Source organism: Triturus cristatus, chromosome 9, assembly GCF_964204655.1.
Source record: "Triturus cristatus chromosome 9, aTriCri1.1, whole genome shotgun sequence".
NCBI classification, from domain to species: Eukaryota; Metazoa; Chordata; class Amphibia; order Caudata; family Salamandridae; genus Triturus; species Triturus cristatus.
Window position 1 is genome coordinate 7,942,643 of NC_140592.1, and position 22,785 is coordinate 7,965,427.

Here is a 22,785-nt window from a genome sequence, read left to right on the forward strand (position 1 = left end):
CCACCACCACCCTTTCAGAGTGGGAGTGTGGTTTTCCAACAGCGAGGATCGCAGAATTTTGCTCCAAGAGGGGCGGGTCCAGCACAGACGACAGGACGGACAGACTTGGGCATAAATCAATGTGCCTTCTGCAAGCAGGAGGGGCATTGGCGAGCCCAGTGTCCGTTATTATATGAACAGAACAGTGTTCCGAGAGGTCGAGGAAGGGGACGGTTTGGTGGACAGCGAGGGGGATCTACGAGACAAGAGCATTTGGCCACAGGTGAGACTGGTCAGAATTGCTTTGATCACAGTCAGGGGAAGCAGTATTACAATGATGGTTATATAACAGGCGAAGGATCAGGTTATTCTCAAGCATAGGACAGCCAAAGACAGAGTGAGGGGCAGGTGTCGATTCCAAATGATCAAGCTGGACCTTATGTCCATGCACGATTATTGAACGCATCAGGTAAGTTCCTAGTTGACACAGGGGCCATGAACAGTTCTGTTTCACGTGCCCTAGTCCCGGGGGCTGCTCTGTCTGGCCAAAATAATGTGTCCGTGGGGTTTTCTGGAACTCCGGTGGTAAGCCCCATCTCTCAACCGCTTCCCCTTACCCTGGGGCGGTATCAATAGATTCACCTTTCCTTTTGACCTCCCAGTGTGGAGAAAACCTTTTAGGCATGGACATATTGAAAAGATTACATGCTCGTATCTATTGTTCCCCGGATGGGGTCTACTTGACCATCAAGGATCCTTCACCCCTCTCCGTGCAATGCTTGTCCAAGACGGATCCTTTACCACCAGAACTGGCGTGCATCCCGGAAAATCTCTGGGCGACTGGAGACACCGATGTGGGCCATTTACAAATTCCCCCAGTAACGATCACCTTAAAACAGAATGCCCAGTTGCCGAAAATTCCCCAGTATAAAATTGCCAACGCTGGGGAACGAGCTCTATTGGCTATCATTCATGATTTGATTAGAACCGGAGTAGTGGAAGAGACGGCCTCCAACATGTGTAATAGTCCTATTCTTCCGATTCTTAAACGAGCCCCAGTACAACAGACTCCTGATTATGCTGATACCCATCGATTTGTGATTGACCTACAAGAGATCAATAAGATTGTGGTACCCTGTGGTACCTGATATTAATTCTATTTTGACGATGATTCCTCCAACGGTACAATTTTTCTCGGTGATAGATTTAAAGAATGCTTTCTTTAGTATCCCTATTCATCCAGACAGCCGTTATCTTTTCGGCTTCTCATTGGGGGGCTGCAGCTTTAGATTCTGTCGCGCCCCTCAGTGGTATACGGAAAGCCCCAGTATTTATAGTCAGGCATTGAAAAAGATACTAGACACGTTATGCTTGCCACCAGGTAATGTATTGCTCCAGTATGTTGATGATCTCCTGGTGGCCTCTGATACCGAGGATGGCTGCTGGACGGCGACGGTGGATTTGCTGCAGCATCTGGCGAAACATGGTAACAAGGGGTCACTGTCAACATTCCAATACTGTCGAAGGAGGGACGACGGTTGACCTCGGAGCGTATTGCATCCATTACTAACATGTCTGTTCCTCGCACGCAACGTGATGTCCGTGCTTTGCTTGGTATAACCTCTTACTGTCGCCAATGGATTCCTAACTACTCCCTTTTGACTAAACCCTTCCTGTATCTAACCACTAAGAATGTGCATGAACCTCTACCCTGGACTGATGAGTGTCAAATGGCTTTTATTTCCTTAAAGACTGCTTTATGTTCTGCTCCTGTGCTTGGCACCCCAGACTACCAGAAGCCTTTTGTGCTCTACGTGCATGAGGTGGACGGTTGTTCGCTTTCAGTGTTAACACAGGACTTTGGTGGTAAGCAAAGACCCTGTGCATATTTTTCGGCGGTTTTGGATAATGTCGCCAGAGCGCTTCCCAGCTGCCTGAGAGCCACGGCCGCTGTAGCAGTGGCGATCAGGCAGTCGGAAGGGCTGGTCCTAAATACGGATCTCACAGTGATGGTACCACATGCTGTGGACGTACTATTAAACAGGACACAGACGCAGCACTTAACCAGTGCGCGTCTTACGGGGTACGAATTGACCCTGTTCGCACCTCACATAACGATCAAGAGATGTGTCACTTTGAATCCTGCCACGCTGCTACCCCTCTCCTCCGGGGAGAATGGCCAGGACATACATGATTGCATATTTCGGACTGAAGAAGAAACAAAGGGCCGGATAGATCTAACAGACATCCCTTTATCTGAACCCCAAGGGGAATTGTATGGTGACGGTTCATGTTTTAGATTGCCCAATGGTACTACGGTTGCGGCTTATGCAATCACCACCTTGCAGACCGTGGTTGAAACGGCCAAAGTACCATATCATTCAGCCCAGGCTGCTGAATTGATTGCACTACCAAGGGCGTGTGAATTAGGTGAAGGATTGAGGTTAAATGTCTACACCGATAGCCAATACGCTTTCGGTGTAGCCCATAGTTTTGGGAGGTTGTGGGCAGAGCGAGGGTTTCTTACATCCCATGGCGAAAAGATAAAAAATGGACAGTTGGTTGAGCGACTGCTGGCTGCATTGACTTTGCCGAAAAGCCTTGCCATTGTAAAATGTAGCTGTAACTGATGATGTAGGAAGGGGAAATGCCTTGGCAGATAGAATTGCCAAAGAAACTGCCCAGTCCCACACCCCCTCCATGTTTGTGGTTAGCCAGTGTAGAAGGATGGTAGAGGCTGACATTTTTCGTAACACCATAGATAGTGTGAGAGAATTGCAGCAGGAGGTCACCCCGGAGGAGCTGAAGTATTGGCAGGAGCAGGTGGGGCGGCTAGACGAGAATGGGTGTTGGACGGATCTGTCAGAGAAATGCAGATGGCTACTGCCGAATGCATTTGTGAATGCGGTAGTAGCCATGGCACATGGTCCTGCCCATGTAGGGATTCAAGGCATTTGCGCGATATTGAACCCTGTATGGTACAATACCAATATCCACAAAACAGCCAAGAATCTGGTCCAACATTGTATGGTCTGCCTACAACATAACGCAGGGGGTAGTATTCCTGTTCTGTCAGGTAGCTTTGCACCACCCACCTTGCCTTTCGAGGTACTCCAAATGGACTATATACAGCTGGAACGGGTTAACAACCTCAAATATGTTTTGGTGGTGGTCTGCACCTTCAGTAAATGGGTGGAAGCGTACCCCACTAGAGAAAACACAGCTATAGCAACTGCAAGGGCTTTAATAAAGGAGTTCTTTCCGAGATATGGGTTACCACGAGTGATCTGGAGTGATAATGGGACACATTTTAATGCTAATTTAGTTCAACATGTATGTAAGGGTTTGTCCATACGACAGAAATTCCACGCCGCACGACACCCTCAATCGGCAGACCTAGTTAAAAAGTATAATGGGATCCTGAAGTTAAAATTAGCCAAACTACAGGACACGACTGGCTTAAAATGGCCCGATCTTCTACCATTGGCCCTGTTGTCTATAAGAACAACCCCTCATTCTCGGAGTGGGATTTCCCCTTATGAGGTAGTTTTCGGGAGGCCTGCCAATGTATGGGGAGTGCCCCGGCCCAAATCATTCAGGGACATTGAATATCCTATGTTAGCCGACTACCTTTATGCGTTAACTAAAGATCTCCGTTCTATCCACTAACAGATTTCAGCAGTACTGCAGCCCCTGCCGGAGGGTCCTGGACACAGCATTGAGCCGGGCCAGTGGGTCCTAATCCGGAACTATCAGCGGAAATCAAGCTTGGACCCACGCTGGACCCGGCCGCATCAAGTGCTTCTGGCTACAAGGATGGCGGTAAAGGTCGAAGGGAAACAGCATTGGATTCATGTTTCACATCTGAAGCGTGTTCCTCTTCCCTTGCTTGAGGACTGTCAGGACCAGGAGGAAAGCGTACGGCACAGAGGCGAGCACGATACCGAAGAGTCACCCTCTTCCGAGGCCCACAGAGAAGTTGAAGGGCAGGGGGAGAGTGCCACAAGTTCGGAGTCAGCTGTGGTGAATGAGGCCCTTCCTGGGGACCAAACACGTGACCAGGAGGGCCGCGCGCCCTGTTCCTTATCTGATCCCACTGTGCCAATCTTGTTTGTGAATCCTGAGACCCCTGGTCACAGTAGATACCACCTGCGGCCCCGAAAAAGGAATGAGATCCCAGGTTCTGCCTAAAATGAAAAACGAGGTCTGAGTTAAGGAACCTGGGGATCATATAAACACTGGACTGAACTCGTGGAGGGCGCGGAACTTTGAGTGATAGCCCTGTTCAGAAAGAAGGTAGAGACATTGATCGATAAGAAGGGGCCCAGGTGACTTTCCCTTTCGGCAAGAGTTGCGTAAAGTGCAGCTCCAACGCGAGAAGTTTTTGTACCCTTAATTTTTCATTTTTGTTTGAAACACTAGGAGTCTGCCTGTGAGGCTCTGACACGGACACAGGAAAGAAGCACCCTCCGGCAGGTTGGACTGCTTATAAGCCCCCCCTTTTTTTCTCTCCGAGCTTAGGTCTGGACTTTTAGTGAGAATGTATCCCATTGCTAGTTTTGTCCCTGAAGAAGAACGTCCCATAATCCCTCGCCCTAGGTATCCATATTTACCAATGTTTTCGACATGGAGTTTGCGTGTTAAGATTGTGTTCATTTCTATAGTAGCTGTGTCATTTATATTATGCTTAGGATTGTTCATTTATCTAGAGTTTCGCCACCCAGTCCATACCCTAGTGATGTCTACCCCCGCTCCTAAGGAGCACCACTTTCAGACCTTTGCCCCTCATAAAGAGAGGCATCGCCAGACTTATGTAAATAATGCTTTCATAGAAATGTTGCATCAAACCCACAGTTCCACGAATGTTACCGATTGTTGGGTATGTGGCCTCCTCCCTTCAGTAATGCACAAGCACGATTTGTGTATTTCAATGCCGTTGTCACATTTAGGGAGCTGTGAAGCTTGGTTTAAACTGTTGTCTATGATATATGAGCATTACACTGTAGACGCACACAGATTTTCGGAGAGAGAGTATGACCTGATATTGGCCTATATAGAGAGGCATCAGGGGTTCATTCACAATGCAGAAGGTACTGACGGCACTTTAGATCCAACAGCCTGCATGAATGTATACATTGAACATGAAAATGACACTTGGCTGAGGGATGAGATATTAGATTTTGTGTCCTTCAATTTTACTGAATATTTCAGATATTTCCAGGAATGCAACGTCTCAGAAGACAAGATTATACCTGTCCCTGTATTAAATACGTCATCATCTTTCTGCATCCAGGGTACTGGCCATTTGTTTGTAGGACTTAGTAGATGCAATTACACTTATCGATTACAAACCTTTAGTAGTCCGCCGATATTGACTCCCCCGAACATATATTTCGTATGTGGAGAAAATGCTTACACTTGGCTTCCTAGGGGATGGTCAGGCAGGTGCTACTTGTCCTTCCTCTATCCTCCTGTTTATATTGCCCCATCAGATTATCATAAATCCCATTCACTAAACCGAAGAAAGTCTGTTATCCACGTCCACTGATAATGATGCCACTGATCAAACTGATACCCCTGCCCAACACTTTGTTGATATTATAAAAGGGGTCCTACCTATGTGGGGCCCTATCCTAAATAGTAAGGAAATTAGAAGGCTGTCCAGGGTGGTGGAAGGAGTGATCAACACCACTGCTGGGATATTGACTTAATATCACTGTTGAGCTTCAGGCGACCCGGCTTGTGACCCTTCAAAATAGTCTTGTTTTAGATGTCATACTGGCGGATCGCGGAGGAGCATACCGGGTAATCGGGAGCTCCTGCTGTGTATATATACCTGACTCCGCCCCTTCGGTCCATTTAGCTATTCAGAAACTCCACCGATTGGCATCGGAGATTCATACGGAGACCGGTACCTGATCCCTGTCCACCTGGTTTTGGGACCTTCTGACTACTTGGGGGTGGAAACTGTTCATGATCCTTTTGGGCATAGTGGGTTTCCTTTTTACCTGTTGTATCTGCATTCAGTGCGGTCCTGCTTGTTGTTCCTATTGTGCCGCTCAATTTCGCTCTGCAATACCCGAGTCTCGGCCGACCCATGCTCGAACGGATGCCCAAATGACCCAGAAAGAAATCCATGATATGATGCAAATAGATGAGGGCATCTTTGAGGAGTAGCCCTTTTATTAGCTACACTATGCTAAAAGGGCCGTTCTGAAGGGATCAAATTAATATATATGATTAGCATAGTGTATCTAAGGTTAGCCTATTCAATTCACTCCCGTAATAAGCCCCTTTTCGGCAACTTAGTCTGATGCGACGGAAGGGGCCGAAAAGCAGGACCGTGGCCATCTTGGATTCTGACTCTCCCTCTCTGTAGGAACTATGATCATGTGGTTCCCTGAGCCCACCCTTTCTTTCTTTAGCACACACCAGTTTAGAAGACAGACCGAATTGTATTTACGACCAAGAAGCAAGGTCACATCTGCTAAAGGGAGTATCAAGCAAATTCCTGTAGAACCTGGGACGAGAAGGGAGTCACCCCGTCGACCTTCTCTCCTTAAAGATAGTAACCCTTTTTGTATCGCTGAAACTAGATATAGGCGATGAGCTCATTCGGAGCGCCTGGACTGGCTGGTAATTTTCCACTTGTAAGGCTTTGTATGTTGTGCTGATAATGTATAAAAGTGTGATTTTGTCAAGGAGCCAGAAGTCTTCCTCGGCGCACCTCATGGGTGAGGATCGATGAGGCTCCTCTATGTAGAGTGTTGTTCGTGGCCAATAAACGCTTGAACCTTCTACGTTGCCAACTGCCCATTATTTGACTTACATTGCGGGCCACCGGTAAGTGTGGCCCTTGGGACACGATTTTGATTACTTCACTACTCTTTACTCTTGCATCGTAAGTTCTATTTAGATCACAATATTTTACCTGATTGTAGGAAGCAATGAGTCAGGCATCACCGTTTGTAAAGTTACCGCCTCCCACTGCGAACACTACCTCCGAGGGTTGTTTTTCGTAGCTCGAAGCCCAGCTCTGAAGAAGGTTTTCTTAGGGTTTAGGTTCGAGGAATAAATGGACACACCTGCAAAAGCGGTTTAAAAGTAGCTTCTTGTGTACAGAGTAGGGGCAGGTAAAAACCAACTGGTAACAGTATTATGTTTAAATACTGTGCAGCAACCACATGTTCTAAGTTTTTTCCCACCAAAAAAAGTGTTGCAAGCCTGCAAATGTGTCCTTGCTCTCCATGCCACTGGAATCAAGCTATCCTGGCTGAAGAGGGGTGAAACCCCGAAACCGGTCCTAGGATGCTTGTTTCCAGTCCAGGGAGGACCTGGCTTGGCAGTTCGGGCTGGACTGTTCCCATGAGGCACAGGGTCTAGACTGATTTGCATATGGCTGGGTTCAAACTGGAACGGCATGGTGAGCAAAAAAACGATGGATTGAAGCCCAGATCTCTGTACTGGGGTGAATGTATGACATTGTTCTGCATTCTGTCCATCAACTGTTTTTTTGCATATGGCACAAACATTAAGCATTCACCATCTTATAAACAGAGCGTTTTACGTCCTTGTATTCTCTTTCACTTGAATGAAAAATTAATTGAGCCTGACATACGTGGTTTATCTCCACTTAACTGGAGTTTCCACCAGGTAGAATTTCCAGCGTCTGAATCCTAGCACACTACGGCGAAGCGGAGGGCGTGAAACCTCAGACTTGCTTTTTGCTTTGAAACTGGAAACATAATGCAAGTATGTTACATAAGCTGGAGAAAAAGCTTACCCCCTGTGCCCGTTTCCCACTGAAAAGTCTGCTTGGTGGTCCTGAGTGGGGTTCCGCCAGCAGCCGATGTATGACCCAGCTTGCCAGTTGCACACAGGGAGCGCCTAAAAATCCCTCCCCTTCGTCTCAGTTTTGGAAGCTTCCCAATCTTGGGTTAATAAAGGGAGGGGTGAGGGTGGCCTGCCAGAGCTGCCAACTTTGGAAGTGGGACAAGTGTCCTGACGTCGATGTGACATCATGTGGTTATGGGCAAATCACTTTTTCTACCGTTTATGTATAGAACGAAAAAAATGTGCCAGACCATGCGCATGTATTCTGGCGCTGATGGAAACAAACAACCAGCACAGTACTTGAAAGCACACCACAGTGTTTGGTCAAATGTGCAAGCTTGAAGTTGAGGTGCGGCTGTTTTCAGACAAGAGATGCTCAGCATTGGCAACATTACGTTATTACTCTCCGGCCCATTCTGGTACTTGCACGTCTTTCAAATCACAACCCGTCATATTTGTCTTTCGATTTTAAGTCAGCGTCACGTTACAACAAGCGCCAAAGCTTGGACTAGAAGCCAGGACTCTTGGTCCAGGGTCACGCGGTAGTCACCAGGCACGCCAACTAGCCATTCGAGAAACATCCTACAACTGTATGGGAATGCCCACTCCCTCTCCTACAACTGTATGGGAATGCCCACTCCCTCTCCTCCAACTGTATGGGAATGCCCACTCCCGCTCCTACAACTGTATGGGAATGCCCACTCCCGCCCCTACAACTGTATGGGAATGCCCACTCCCGCCCCTACAACTGTATGGGAATGCCCACTCCCGCCCCTACAACTGTATGGGAATGCCCACTCCCGCCCCTACAACTGTATGGGAATGCCCACTCCCGCCCCTACAACTGTATGGGAATGCCCACTCCCGCTCCTACAACTATATGGGAATGCCCACTCCCTCTCCTACAACTGTATGGCAATGCTCACTCCCTCTCCTACAACTGTATGGCAATCCTCCCTCCCTCTCCTACAACTGTATGGCAATGCTCACTCCCTCTCCTACAACTGTATGGCAATGCTCACTCCCTCTCCTACAACTGTATGGCAATGCTCACTCCCTCTCCTACAACTGTATGGCAATGCCCCCTCCCTCTCCTACAACTGTATGGGAATGCCCACTCCCACTCCTACAACTGTATGTGAATGCCCACTCCCGCGCCTACAACTGTATGTGAATGCCCACTCCCGCGCCTACAACTGTATGGGAATGCCCACTCCCGCGCCTACAACTGTATGGGAATGCCCACTCCCGCGCCTACAACTGTATGGGAATGCCCGCTCCTACAACTGTATGGGAATGCCCACTCCCGCTCCTACAACTGTATGGGAATGCCCACTCCCGCTCCTACAACTGTATGGGAATGCCCACTCCCGCTCCTACAACTGTATGGGAATGCCCACTCCCGCTCCTACAACTGTATGGGAATGCCCACTCCCTCTCCTACAACTGTATGGGAATGCTCACTCCCGCTCCTACAACTGTATGGGAATGCCCGCTCCTACAACTGTATGGGAATGCCCACTCCCGCTCCTACAACTGTATGGGAATGCCCACTCCCGCTCCTACAACTGTATGGGAGTGTCCACTCCCTCTCCTACAACTGTATGGGAATGCCCACTCCCTCTCCTACAACTGTATGGGAATGCCCACTCCCTCTCCTACAACTGTATGGGAATGCCCACTCCCTCTCCTACAACTGTATGGGAATGCCCACTCCCGCTCCACTACAAACAGGACCTCTACTCAGGACACAATAGCAACGCTACATGGACCTAAACCTTTTTGGGCTTTTTTACATAGCACAAACTTGACCCAACGACTCACCGTGGTACTGTAACCGGGTCTTGGCCGGCACCTCCCCATTTCAAGTGCATCTGTGCTTTCTACAGGGACCTCAGACTAGCGAGATGATCCCCCACCTCCCTTTACTCATCCCAAGCCTCCTCCTTCTACTGCTACGAGCTCCTAAAAAACTTCTAGACCCTTCTCTCTCCTATCGCTCCAGTATCCTTTTCAATCAAAATCAAAGACCCACATGCCCACCGCTCAAATTCATTTCATATTTCCTTATATTAATTCACCACTAATCCTTTTTCGGTTCCAGAGTACCGTGCTACTCGCCACACCTCGTCAAAGGTAGTAAGCGCTACATAAATGCAATTACAACAACGCTACATGGCTCCAGTGAAAGCGGCTCACTGCAGGAGTCTTTTGGCCAACTGGAATTATGCGGCCAGAAAGGGCCAAATTACGCTGCAGGATTGAGTAAATTATACGTCAAGAAAGACAAATTATGCAGCAGATTTTGTAATAGTATTACTTCATTATTTATTCAGGTCTAAAACTAATGACTCTATATTAAGTCAAGTCAGAGAATCTTATATAGCGCATATATCACCGATAGGTCTCGTGGCGCTTGGAGATTCCAAAGACTGAAGGTCATGTCCAATTGCGTTATTTCTGGTCAAAAATTGAAAATGTGTTAACGCTTAAATAACACCTTTAAGTACAGGCAAGGACATCTCCTTAATAATCTCTTAAAAATTCCCAAAGGCAAGACCTATTGGCTATGCCAATGCTGGTTTATGAATAGGCGCAGTGGTCCGTAAAGTGAAAGGGATCCCCTGGGGGTTTGCAAATGGGTTACCACCTCCTTCAAGGAGTCGGTAAAAAATTAATGTTTTGCGACCGCAATTCAGTTGCGAAGCATTCATACACCCCCTTCAGATTCGGTATTTGAATGGACGCCCTAATCACTCCACTTCCAAATATCGAACCGCAATTTGATTTTGCGATTCGGTATTTCGAAGGGGCGTGTTTAGGGCGTTTAACAATTTGTGTTTTGTAGATATGGAAACGTTTTTTTGCAGTAGGAAATGGCTGAACGGTCGTCTGACTGCAAACATGCTTTGTATGCATGTCCCTAGATTATTTATTGTAATTTGCAAACTGTGCTGGGCAAGAGCGTCGCCGTTTGGTGACCTGGTGCCACCTGGACTGAAGTGCATTAGCTAGAGTCCCTCGTCCCTCATTTTAGATTTGTTCTGATGAACAGTGATCCCACACGTTTCAGGGTAAGCATTGTTGATTGCAGTTCGCATTACTTGCGTGATCGCAGTGAAACAAAGGGAGGCGTTCGAGTATAAATGCAGATTTAATTCATCAAAGAGACAAGGCAGAGCTCACCTGTAGGTTGTCAATTAGGGAGATTTCATTGTGACTTAGGTCAAGGAACTCAGTTCTCGGAGTCAGCCTCTGTGGAGAAAGCAGAAATACTGTTCAAGGGTCAGAGCGCGAGAGAGGTCGGGATACGAGCCAGAGGAGTCGATATTCTAATAAAAGCATTAATATCTTTTCGGGAAATCAGTCCATATACCAGGGTCTTAAAAAAACAAAAAACAGAAGGGTAGGTAGACACCTCATCCTGCCACGAGCACCTTGTAGCGCCGACTGGTGCAAGACTCTACACCCTCGATTGGATCTGGGGGGCGCCATCGAAGCACACCGGTTCTTCGCTTCAGTCCCAGAGCGCAGCTCCTGTGCGGAACTGGAGTCTCCGGTGCGGAACTGGAGTCTCCGGTGCGGATCTGGAGTCTCCGGTGTAGGGCGTGGCAGCCAGGGCGGTGCTGATCAAGGACATCGGCCGCTCCTTCCTCTGGGTTACTACTTGTAGTGCACAAGTTACACTGAGCTTCTTCACCCTCACACACACATGTGAAGCCCTCGAATACTCAATGGGATCCTGGGAGGGGCTGGGGGTAAAAATCTGGGACCGCAATCTGGTCTGTGGGGGACCCTTGGGAGCAGAGGAGGAGACCTTGAGAGACGGTGGAGCCACGGCCAAGCCATCTTTGTTCCCAGCTAGAACCACAGCCAAGCCTTACTCCTGGTTCACAGCTAGAACCACGGCAAAGCCATCCTCCTGGTTCACAGCTAGAACCACAGCAAAGCCATCCTCCTGGTTCACAGCTAGAACCACGGCAAAGCCATCCCCCTGGTTCACAGCTAGAACCACGGCAAAGCCATCCTCCTGGTTCACAGCTAGAACCACGGCAAAGCCATCCTCCTGGTTCACAGCTAGAACCACGGCAAAGCCATCCTCCTGGTTCACAGCTAGAGCCACGGCAAAGCCATCCTCCTGGTTCACAGCTAGAACCACGGCAAAGCCATCCTCCTGGTTCACAGCTAGAACCACGGCAAAGCCATCCCCCTGGTTCACAGCTAGAACCACGGCAAAGCCATCCCCCTGGTTCACAGCTAGAACCACAGCAAAGCCATCCTCCTGGTTCACAGCTAGAACCACGGCAAAGCCATCCCCCTGGTTCACAGCTAGAACCACGGCAAAGCCATCCTCCTGGTTCACAGCTAGAACCACGGCAAAGCCATCCTCCTGGTTCACAGCTAGAACCACGGCCAAGCCATCCTCCTGGTTCACAGCTAGAACCACGGCCAAGCCATCCTCCTGGTTCTGGCCAAGCCATCCTCCTGGTTCACAGCTAGAACCACGGCAAAGCAATCCTCCTAGTTCACAGCTAGAACCACAGCAAAGCCATCCTCCTGGTTCACAGCTAGAACCACAGCAAAGCCATCCTCCTGGTTCACAGCTAGAACCACGGCAAAGCCATCCTGCTGGTTCACAGCTAGAACCACGGCAAAGCCATCCTCCTGGTTCACAGCTAGAACCACGGCCAAGCCATCTTTGTTCCCAGCTAGAACCACAGCCAAGCCTTACTCCTGGTTCACAGCTAGAACCACGGCAAAGCCATCCTCCTGGTTCACAGCTAGAACCACGGCAAAGCCATCCTCCTGGTTCACAGCTAGAACCACGGCAAAGCCATCCTCCTGGTTCACAGCTAGAACCACGGCAAAGCAATCCTCCTGGTTCACAGCTAGAACCACGGCAAAGCCATCCTCCTGGTTCTGGCAAAGCCATCCTCCTGGTTCACAGGTAGAACCACGGCAAAGCAATCCTCCTAGTTCACAGCTAGAACCACGGCAAAGCCTTACTCCTGGTTCACAGCTAGAACCACGGCAAAGCCATCCTCCTGGTTCACAGCTAGAACCACAGCAAAGCCATCCTCCTGGTTCACAGCTAGAACCACGGCAAAGCCATCCCCCTGGTTCACAGCTAGAACCACGGCAAAGCCATCCTCCTGGTTCACAGCTAGAACCACGGCAAAGCCATCCTCCTGGTTCACAGCTAGAACCACGGCAAAGCCATCCTCCTGGTTCACAGCTAGAGCCACGGCAAAGCCATCCTCCTGGTTCACAGCTAGAACCACGGCAAAGCCATCCTCCTGGTTCACAGCTAGAACCACGGCAAAGCCATCCCCCTGGTTCACAGCTAGAACCACGGCAAAGCCATCCCCCTGGTTCACAGCTAGAACCACAGCAAAGCCATCCTCCTGGTTCACAGCTAGAACCACGGCAAAGCCATCCCCCTGGTTCACAGCTAGAACCACGGCAAAGCCATCCTCCTGGTTCACAGCTAGAACCACGGCAAAGCCATCCTCCTGGTTCACAGCTAGAACCACGGCCAAGCCATCCTCCTGGTTCACAGCTAGAACCACGGCCAAGCCATCCTCCTGGTTCTGGCCAAGCCATCCTCCTGGTTCACAGCTAGAACCACGGCAAAGCAATCCTCCTAGTTCACAGCTAGAACCACAGCAAAGCCATCCTCCTGGTTCACAGCTAGAACCACAGCAAAGCCATCCTCCTGGTTCACAGCTAGAACCACGGCAAAGCCATCCTGCTGGTTCACAGCTAGAACCACGGCAAAGCCATCCTCCTGGTTCACAGCTAGAACCACGGCCAAGCCATCTTTGTTCCCAGCTAGAACCACAGCCAAGCCTTACTCCTGGTTCACAGCTAGAACCACGGCAAAGCCATCCTCCTGGTTCACAGCTAGAACCACGGCAAAGCCATCCTCCTGGTTCACAGCTAGAACCACGGCAAAGCCATCCTCCTGGTTCACAGCTAGAACCACGGCAAAGCAATCCTCCTGGTTCACAGCTAGAACCACGGCAAAGCCATCCTCCTGGTTCTGGCAAAGCCATCCTCCTGGTTCACAGGTAGAACCACGGCAAAGCAATCCTCCTGGTTCACAGCTAGAACCACGGCAAAGCCTTACTCCTGGTTCACAGCTAGAACCACGGCAAAGCAATCCTCCTAGTTCACAGCTAGAACCACAGCAAAGCCATCCTCCTGGTTCACAGCTAGAACCACGGCAAAGCCATCCTGCTGGTTCACAGCTAGAACCACGGCAAAGCCATCCTCCTGGTTCACAGCTAGAACCACGGCAAAGCCATCCTCCTGGTTCACAGCTAGAACCACGGCAAAACCATCCTCCTGGTCCACAGCTAGAACCACGGCAAAGCCATCGTCCTGGTACACAGCTAGAACCACGGCAAAGCCATCCTCCTGGTTCACAGCTAGAGCCACGGCGAAGCCATCCTCCTGGTTCACAGCTAGAACCACGGCAAAGCCATCCTCCTGGTTCACAGCTAGAACCACGGCAAAGCCATCCTCCTAGTTCACAGCTAGAACCACGGCAAAGCCATCCTCCTGGTTCACAGCTAAAACCACGGCAAAGCCATCCTCCTGGTTCACAGCTAAAACCACGGCAAAGCAATCCTCCTAGTTCACAGCTAGAACCACGGCAAAGCCATCCTCCTGGTTCACAGCTAGAACCACGGCAAAGCCATCCTCCTGGTTCACAGCTAGAACCACGGCAAAACCATCCTCCTGGTTGACAGCTAGAACCACGGCAAAGCCATCCTCCTGGTTCACAGCTAGAACCATGGCAAAGCCATCCTCCTGGTTCACAGCTAGAACCACGGCAAAGCCATCCTCCTGGTTCACAGCTAGAACCACGGCAAAGCCATCCTCCTGGTCCACAGCTAGAACCATGGCAAAGCCATCATCCTGGTACACAGCTAGAACCACAGCAAAGCCATCCTCCTGGTTCACAGCTAGAGCCACGGCAAAGCCATCCTCCTGGTTCACAGCTAGAACCATGTCAAAGCCATCTTTGTTCCCAGCTAAATCAACGGCCAAACCATCCTCCTGGTTCACAGCTAGAACCATGGCAAAGCCATCTTTGTTCCCAGCTAAATACACGGCCAAGCCATCTTCTTTGTTCCAAGCTAGAACCACGACAAAGCCATCCTCCTGGTTCACAGCTAGAACCACGGCAAAGCCATCCTCCTGGTTCACATCTAAAACCACGGCAAAGCCATCCTCCTGGTTCACAGCTAGAACCACGGCAAAGCCATCCTCCTGGTTCACAGCTAGAACCACGGCAAAGCCATCCTCCTCGGCAAAGCCATCCTCCAGGTTCACAGCTACAACCCCAGCAAAGCCATCCTCCTGGTTCACAGCTAGAAACATGGCAAAGCCATCCTCCTGGCTCCCAGCTAGAACCACGGCAAAGCCATCCTCCTGGTTCACAGCTAGAACCACAGCAAAGCCATCCTTCTGGTTCACAGCTAGAACCACGGCAAAGCCATCCTCCTGGTTCACAGCTAGAACCACGGCAAAGCCATCCTCCTGGTTCACAGCTAGAATCACGGCAAAGCCATCCTCCTGGTTCACAGCTAGAACCACGGCAAAACCATCCTCCTGGTCCACAGCTAGAACCACGGCAAAGCCATCGTCCTGGTACACAGCTAGAACCACGGCAAAGCCATCCTCCTCGTTCACAGCTAGAGCCACGGCGAAGCCATCCTCCTGGTTCACAGCTAGAACCACGGCAAAGCCATCCTCCTGGTTCACAGCTAGAACCACGGCAAAGCCATCCTCCTAGTTCACAGATAGAACCACGGCCAAGCCATCCTCCTGGTTCACAGCTAGAACCACGGCAAAGCCATCCTCCTGGTTCACAGCTAGAACCACGGCAAAGCAATCCTCCTAGTTCACAGCTAGAACCACGGCAAAGCCATCCTCCTGGTTCACAGCTAGAACCACGGCAAAGCAATCCTCCTGGTTCACAGCTAGAACCACGGCAAAGCCATCCTCCTGGTTCACAGCTAGAACCATGGCAAAGCCATCCTCCTGGTTCACAGCTAGAACCACGGCAAAGCCATCCTCCTGGTTCACAGCTAGAACCACGGCAAAGCCATCCTCCTGGTCCACAGCTAGAACCATGGCAAAGCCATCATCCTGGTACACAGCTAGAACCACAGCAAAGCCATCCTCCTGGTTCACAGCTAGAGCCACGGCAAAGCCATCCTCCTGGTTCACATCTAGAACCACGGCAAAGCCATCCTCCTGGTTCACAGCTAGAACCACGGCAAAACCATCCTCCTGGTTCACAGCTAGAACCACGGCAAAGCCATCCTCCTCGGCAAAGCCATCCTCCAGGTTCACAGCTACAACCCCAGCAAAGCCATCCTCCTGGTTCACAGCTAGAAACATGGCAAAGCCATCCTCCTGGCTCCCAGCTAGAACCACGGCAAAGCCATCCTCCTGGTTCACAGCTAGAACCACAGCAAAGCCATCCTTCTGGTTCCCAGCTTTTACCACGGCAAAGCCATCCTGGTTCACAGCTAGAACCACGGCAAAGCCATCCTCCTGGTTCACAGCTAGAACCACGGCAAAGCCATCCTCCTGGTTCTGGCAAAGCCATCCTCCTGGTTCACAGCTAGAACCACGGCAAAGCCATCCTCCTGGTTCCCAGCTTTTACCACGGCAAAGCCATCCTCCTGGTTCCCAGCTAGAACCACGGCAAAGCCATCCTCCTGGTTCACAGCTAGAACCACGGCAAAGCCATCCTCCTGGTTCTCAGCTAGAACCACAGCAAAGCCATCCTCCTGGTTCACAGCTAGAACCACGGCAAAGCCATCCTCCTGGTTCACAGCTAGAACCACGGCAAAGCCATCCTTCTGGTTCACAGCTAGAACCACGGCAAAGCCATCCTCCTGGTTCACAGCTAGAACCACGGCAAAGCCATCCTCCTGGTTCACAGCTAGAACCACGGCAAAGCCATCCTCCTGGTTCACAGCTAGAACCACGGCAAAGCCATCCTCCTGGTTCACAGCTAGAACCACGGCAAAGCCATCCTCCTGGTTCTGGCAAAGCCATCCTCCTGGTTCACAGCTAGAACCACAGCAAAGCCATCCTCCTGGTTCACAGCTAGAACCACTGCAAAGCCATCCTTCTGGTTCCCAGCTAGAAACACAGCAAAGCCATCCTCCTGGTTCCCAGCTAGAAACACAGCAAAGCCATCCTCCTGGTTCCCAGCTAGAACCACGGCAAAGCCATCCTCCTGGTTGACAGCTAGAACCACAGCAAAGCCATCCCCCTGGTTCACAGCTAGAACCACGGCAAAGCCATCCCCCTGGTTCACAGCTAGAGCCACGGCAAAGCCATCCCCCTGGTTCACAGCTAGAGCCACGGCAAAGCCATCCCCCTGGTTCACAGCTAGAACCACGGCAAAGCCATCCCCCTGGTTCACAGCTAGAACCACGGCAAAGCCATCCCCCTGGTTCGCAGCTAGAACCACGGCAAAGCCATCCCCCTGGTTCGCAGCTAGAACCACGGCAAAGCCACCCTCCTGGTTCGCAGCTAGAACCACGGCAAAGCCATCCTCCTGGTTCGCAGCTAGAACCACGGCAAAGCCATCCTCCTGGTTCGCAGCTAGAACCACGGCAAAGCCATCCTCCTGGTTCGCAGCTAGAACCACGGCAAAGCCATCCTCCTGGTTCGCAGCTAGAACCACGGCAAAGCCATCCTCCTGGTTCGCAGCTAGAACCACGGCAAAGCCATCCTCCTGGTTCACAGATCCTCCTGGTTCACAGGTAGAACCACGGCAAAGCCATCCTCCTGGTTCACAGCTAGAACCATGGCAAAACCATCCTCCTGGTTCGCAGCTAGAACCACGGCAAAGCCATCCTCCTGGTTCACAGCTAGAACCACACCATCCTCCTCGTTCACAGCTAGAACCACGGCAAAGCCATCCTCCTGGTTCACAGCTAGAACCACAGCAAAGGCATCCTCCTGGTTCACAGCTAGAACCACAGCAAAGCCATCCCCCTGGTTCACAGCTAGAAACATGGCAAAGCCATCTTTGTTCCCAGCTAGAACCACGGCAATGCCATCCTCCTGGTTCTCAGCTAGAACCACGGCAAAGCCATCCTCCTGGTTCCCAGCAAGAACCACGGCAAAGCCATCCTCCTGGTTCCCAGCTAGAACCACGGCAAAGCCATCCTCCTGGTTCACAGCTAGAACCACGGCAAAGCCATCCTCCTGGTTCACAGCTAGAACCACGGCAAAGCCATCCTCCTGGTTCACAGCTAGAACCACGGCAAAGCCATCCTCCTGGTTCACAGCTAGAACCACGGCAAAGTCATCCTCCTGGTTCACAGCTAGAACCACGGCAAAGCCATCCTCCTGGTTCACAGCTAGAACCACGGCAAAGTCATCCTCCTGGTTCACAGCTAGAGCAACGGCAAAGCCATCCTCCAGGTTCACAGCTAGAACCACGGCAAAGCCATCCTCCTGGTTCACAGCTAGAACCACGGCAAAGCCATCCTCCTGGTTCACAGCTAGAACCACGGCAAAACCATCCTCCTGGTCCACAGCTAGAACCATGGCAAAGCCATCCTCCTGGTACACAGCTAGAACCACAGCAAAGCCATCCTCCTGGTTCACAGCTAGAGCCACGGCAAAGCCATCCTCCTGGTTCACAGCTAGAACCATGTCAAAGCCATCTTTGTTCCCAGCTAAATCCACGGCCAAGCCATCCTCCTGGTTCACAGCTAGAACCATGGCAAAGCCATCTTTGTTCCCAGCTAAATACACGGCCAAGCCATCTTCTTTGTTCCAAGCTAGAACCACGACAAAGCCATCCTCCTGGTTCACAGCTAGAACCACGGCAAAGACATCCTCCTGGTTCACAGCTAGAACCACGGCAAAGACTTCCCCCTGGTTCACAGCTAGGACCACGGCAAAGCCATCCTCCTGGTTCACAGCTAGAACCACGGCAAAGCCATCCTCCTCGGGAAAGCCATCCTCCAGGTTCACAGCTACAACCCCAGCAAAGCCATCCTCCTGGTTCACAGCTAGAAACATGGCAAAGCCATCCTCCTGGTTCCCAGCTAGAACCACGGCAAAGCCATCCTCCTGGTTCACAGCTAGAACCACAGCAAAGCCATCCTTCTGGTTCACAGCTAGAACCACAGCAAAGCCATCCTCCTGGTTCACAGCTAGAACCACGGCAAAGCCATCCTCCTGGTTCTGGCAAAGCCATCCTCCTGGTTCACAGCTAGAACCACGGCAAAGCCATCCTCCTGGTTCCCAGCTTTTACCACGGCAAAGCCATCCTCCTGGTTCCCAGCTAGAACCACGGCAAAGCCATCCTCCTAGTTCCCAGCTAGAACCACGGCAAAGCAATCCTCCTGGTTCACACCTAGAACCATGGCAATGCCACCCTCCTGGATCACAGCTAGAACCACGGCAAAGCCATCCTCCTGGTTCACAGCTAGAACCACGGCAAAGCCATCCTCCTGGTTCACAGCTAGAACCACGGCAAAGCCACCCTCCTGGTTCACAGCTAGAACCACGGCAAAGCCATCCTCGTGGTTCACAGCTAGAACCACGGCAAAGCCATCCTCCTGGTTCACAGCTAGAACCACGGCAAAGCCATCCTCCTGGTTCACAGCTAGACCCACGGCAAAGCCACCCTCCTGGTTCACAGCTAGACCCACGGCAAAGCCATCCTCCTGGTTCACAGCTAGAACCACGGCAAAGCCATCCTCCTGGTTCACAGCTAGCCACGGCAAAGCCATCCTCCTTGTTCACAGCTAGAGCCACGGCAAAGCCATCTTTGTTCCCAGCTAGAGCCACGGCCAAGCCATCTTTGTTCCCAGCTAGAGCCACGGCCAAGCCATCTTCTTTGTTCCCAGGTAGAACCACGACAAAGCCATCCTCCTAGTTCACAGCTAGAACCACGGCAAAGCCATCCTCCTAGTTCACAGCTAGAACCACGGCAAAGCCATCCTCCTAGTTCACAGCTAGAACCATGGCAAAGCCATCCTCCTGGTTCACAGCTAGAACCATGGCAAAGCCATCCTCCTGGTTTACACTTAGAACCACGGCAAAGCCACCCTCCTGGTTCACAGCTAGAACCATGGCAAAGCCATCCTCCTGGTTCACAGCTAGAACCACGGCAAAGCCATCCTCCTGGTTCACAGCTAGAACCATGGCAAAGCCATCCCCCTGGTTCACAGCTAGAGCCACGGCAAAGCCATCCTCCTGGTTCACAGCTAGAAACATGGCAAAGCCATCCTCCTGGTTCACAGATCCTCCTGGTTCACAGCTAGAACCACGACAAAGCCATCCTCCTGGTTCTGGCAAAGCCATCCTCTTGGTTCACAGCTAGAACCACGGCAAAGCCATCCTCCTGGTTCCCAGCTAGAGCCACGGCAAAGCCATCCTCCTGGTTCACAGCTAGAACCACGGCAAAACCATCCTCCTGGTTCCCCGGCATGAGTGGTTACAGAGAACCTGGAAATGGAGCAGGAGGAGAAGCGCTATAAAGAGGCCCGACTAGAGATATCTTTAGACATAAAAAATGGAATAATAAAGTAGAGAGGATGAGTGTGTTTTCAGGGGTGAGCTGTGTAGTTGAGACTCAACCAGCAGGATTGCTGTGCATGTTCCTAATTCTGATTTATTTTGATATCACCAAATACGGACAGACAGACCCTCCTCACAGCCTCCAAACAATCACACATCTAAGACCTACAGTACACCTTGGGATAAAGAGATAGACCTGCTGCAAACTCCTTCAGACTTAACGATCAGACTGATGGAGGAAAGCTATCCCTGCAACCAAAGAAGGCGGGCAGTCACGAGCTGGGTTTATGCTTACAAGGACACTACACCAGCCACAGTACTTTGCAGGGGCAGCATAAGGCGTTATGAGATCCTACGTACAGAGCCTTCTTGGAAATGACCATTTGTGAAATCAAACACTTGTCCTACTGTAAGCCAGGTGCTCTGGAGGCCTCCTGGTAGAACCTGCACTTACAACCAATATTTGCAGAAAATGTGGGACCTCAATGCTTGGATTACACGATTCAGGATCTGGGAGCCCGCAGAGTGGCAGGAGCGGCACCTCGATGCAACCACTGTAGCCCTGTGGGGTAGTACCACACGGGTACCCTGACAGTGCGAGGAGCTACTCTTCTCCTTCAGACGTACGTCAACCTTCCAAATGGATCCCATGTTTTAGTCAAATATGAATGAACTGCTGCCCCCCCCGCTCCCCACCATCGCTTTGGATTAGAGCGGCCCCTCGTTTGTACACGGTGTTCGTACAGATGTGATGGACTTGAAGGAAGGAAGGGACTGGGCAGTTAACCAAGAAACAACATCAGGGGCAGAAAGTATTCATGGAGGAACGACTGCAGCGATAGAGTCTCATGACAGAGAAGGTCCTGGAAGCGAAGCCGTCTCATGGCGAGTACCTCTTGCCAACGAAGGCGACCCATATACGCAAAAGCGCGGTGAAGTCAAGAGGTGATTAGTACGAAAACTTTGAAGGTCATTAGGCGTGCCATTTGTTGCTCATGGTTAATGTATATTTAACAACCATTTTGGAGTGTAGACATGAAGTTAACAAGACACAACATATTCCGTCTGCAGGTGTGCGGGTTGGGCTCCTACAGGGCTGACGTTCGCCCTGTGAACCCCGGGTCAGTGGTACTCAGCACCGTTCTCTGAAGGTTTGAGCTTGAACCCAGGTACAGCTGTCCAAGGAGGAGCATCTCGCAGTTACATCATGTACGTTTGCATGTTCTTCCTGGCCCCATATATTTCTGATCCCAGGAGTTGAAATTTTTCAACATTTCAAGCAGGTCGGTTGTAAAACCACTGTGTAGCCTTTATTTGAACATCCAATTATGTTTAAAAGGACTCATTTTAAGAAATTCAATTAATACATTGTTGGAATTGAAAATGTAAAATATACACCATTCTTCCTGCTCTTAAACCCCTACGGGTGAGATCTTACCAAACTGGAAGCTAGAAAGACTATTAGTGAAAAATATCTAACCTCCTTTTAAATGAATCAAAAACTAAATAAATCCCAAACCAAGATGAACATGGAGTAGTAAAATAATTTTACAATGACCAGAAACAGAGTGCTCAATGAATGATCTATAAACATACAAGAGCTGCGTCAGCAAAGTAGAAGACTGAGTTTTAGAAGAGTGAAGCCTTTACCAAGGAATCGTCGATTTGGGAGATGCGATTGTGGCTCATGTCCAGCGTGGTCAGGGCGCTCCACCTTGGGACCACAGCAGCCACTGGAAGGTCCACAGACATCCCCTCGGGCTCCCATTGGGCGAACTCCAGCGCTTCGGGCACCAGGATATCCTGTCGGGGCGGAAACAAATGCACAGCAGCGGTGGGCTCCGTCAACATCAGTCGGTCAATTATCAATTTACAAATGAAAGTTATAAGTTAAACGGTCAATCAGTTTGATCAGTGGAACTCTACAAAACTAATTGAATTTGTTGAAATGATGTAGTTCAATAACCTTGGCGGACGCCAGGATCACACTCAAGTTGTGTAGACACCTATTCGCTCTTCGTACTTCTAGGTATCAAGTCTGATTGCCTCATCGGCGATCAGTGTGATTTCAAATCCACAGACAATCCTAGACACCAGTGACCCCCTAGGGTGTACTCCAGTAGAGACCTGGCTATGTTCTCGCCCGGCTCTCAATCACCTGTGCTGCAAATGAACATTGTTGGCCCTCGCTCACATGTGGAAGGACTCATCCCCCCTCATATGGCTGAGAATCTTTGCTGAAGTCTTCAGAAGACATGATGGGGGCCAGGGCCGGACTGGGAACCAAAACCGGCCCTGGCAAAGTGCTTTGCTGCCCCCGGGCTATGTGGGGAGCGGCCAAGCTGTTGGCCACGGCTGGTTTCGTTACAGTGGCCGATATTGCAGCTATGCTGAAAA

The 22,785-nt window shown here is 50.6% G+C and overlaps 1 protein-coding gene across 3 annotated transcripts in view; it reads right to left on the minus strand.

The window, feature by feature from the left end:
- NISCH (nischarin) overlaps positions 1-22,785 on the minus strand; it is a 320,866-nt gene that overhangs the window by 188,897 nt on the left and 109,184 nt on the right. For all 3 annotated transcript variants that reach the window (XM_085624215.1, XM_085624214.1, XM_085624216.1), the window contains exons 8-9: positions 22,039-22,191; positions 10,999-11,067 (exon numbers count right to left, since the gene is read on the minus strand). In XM_085624215.1, coding sequence (XP_085480341.1) covers positions 10,999-11,067; positions 22,039-22,191 — 222 coding nt within the window. The remainder of the gene's footprint in view (positions 1-10,998; positions 11,068-22,038; positions 22,192-22,785) is intronic.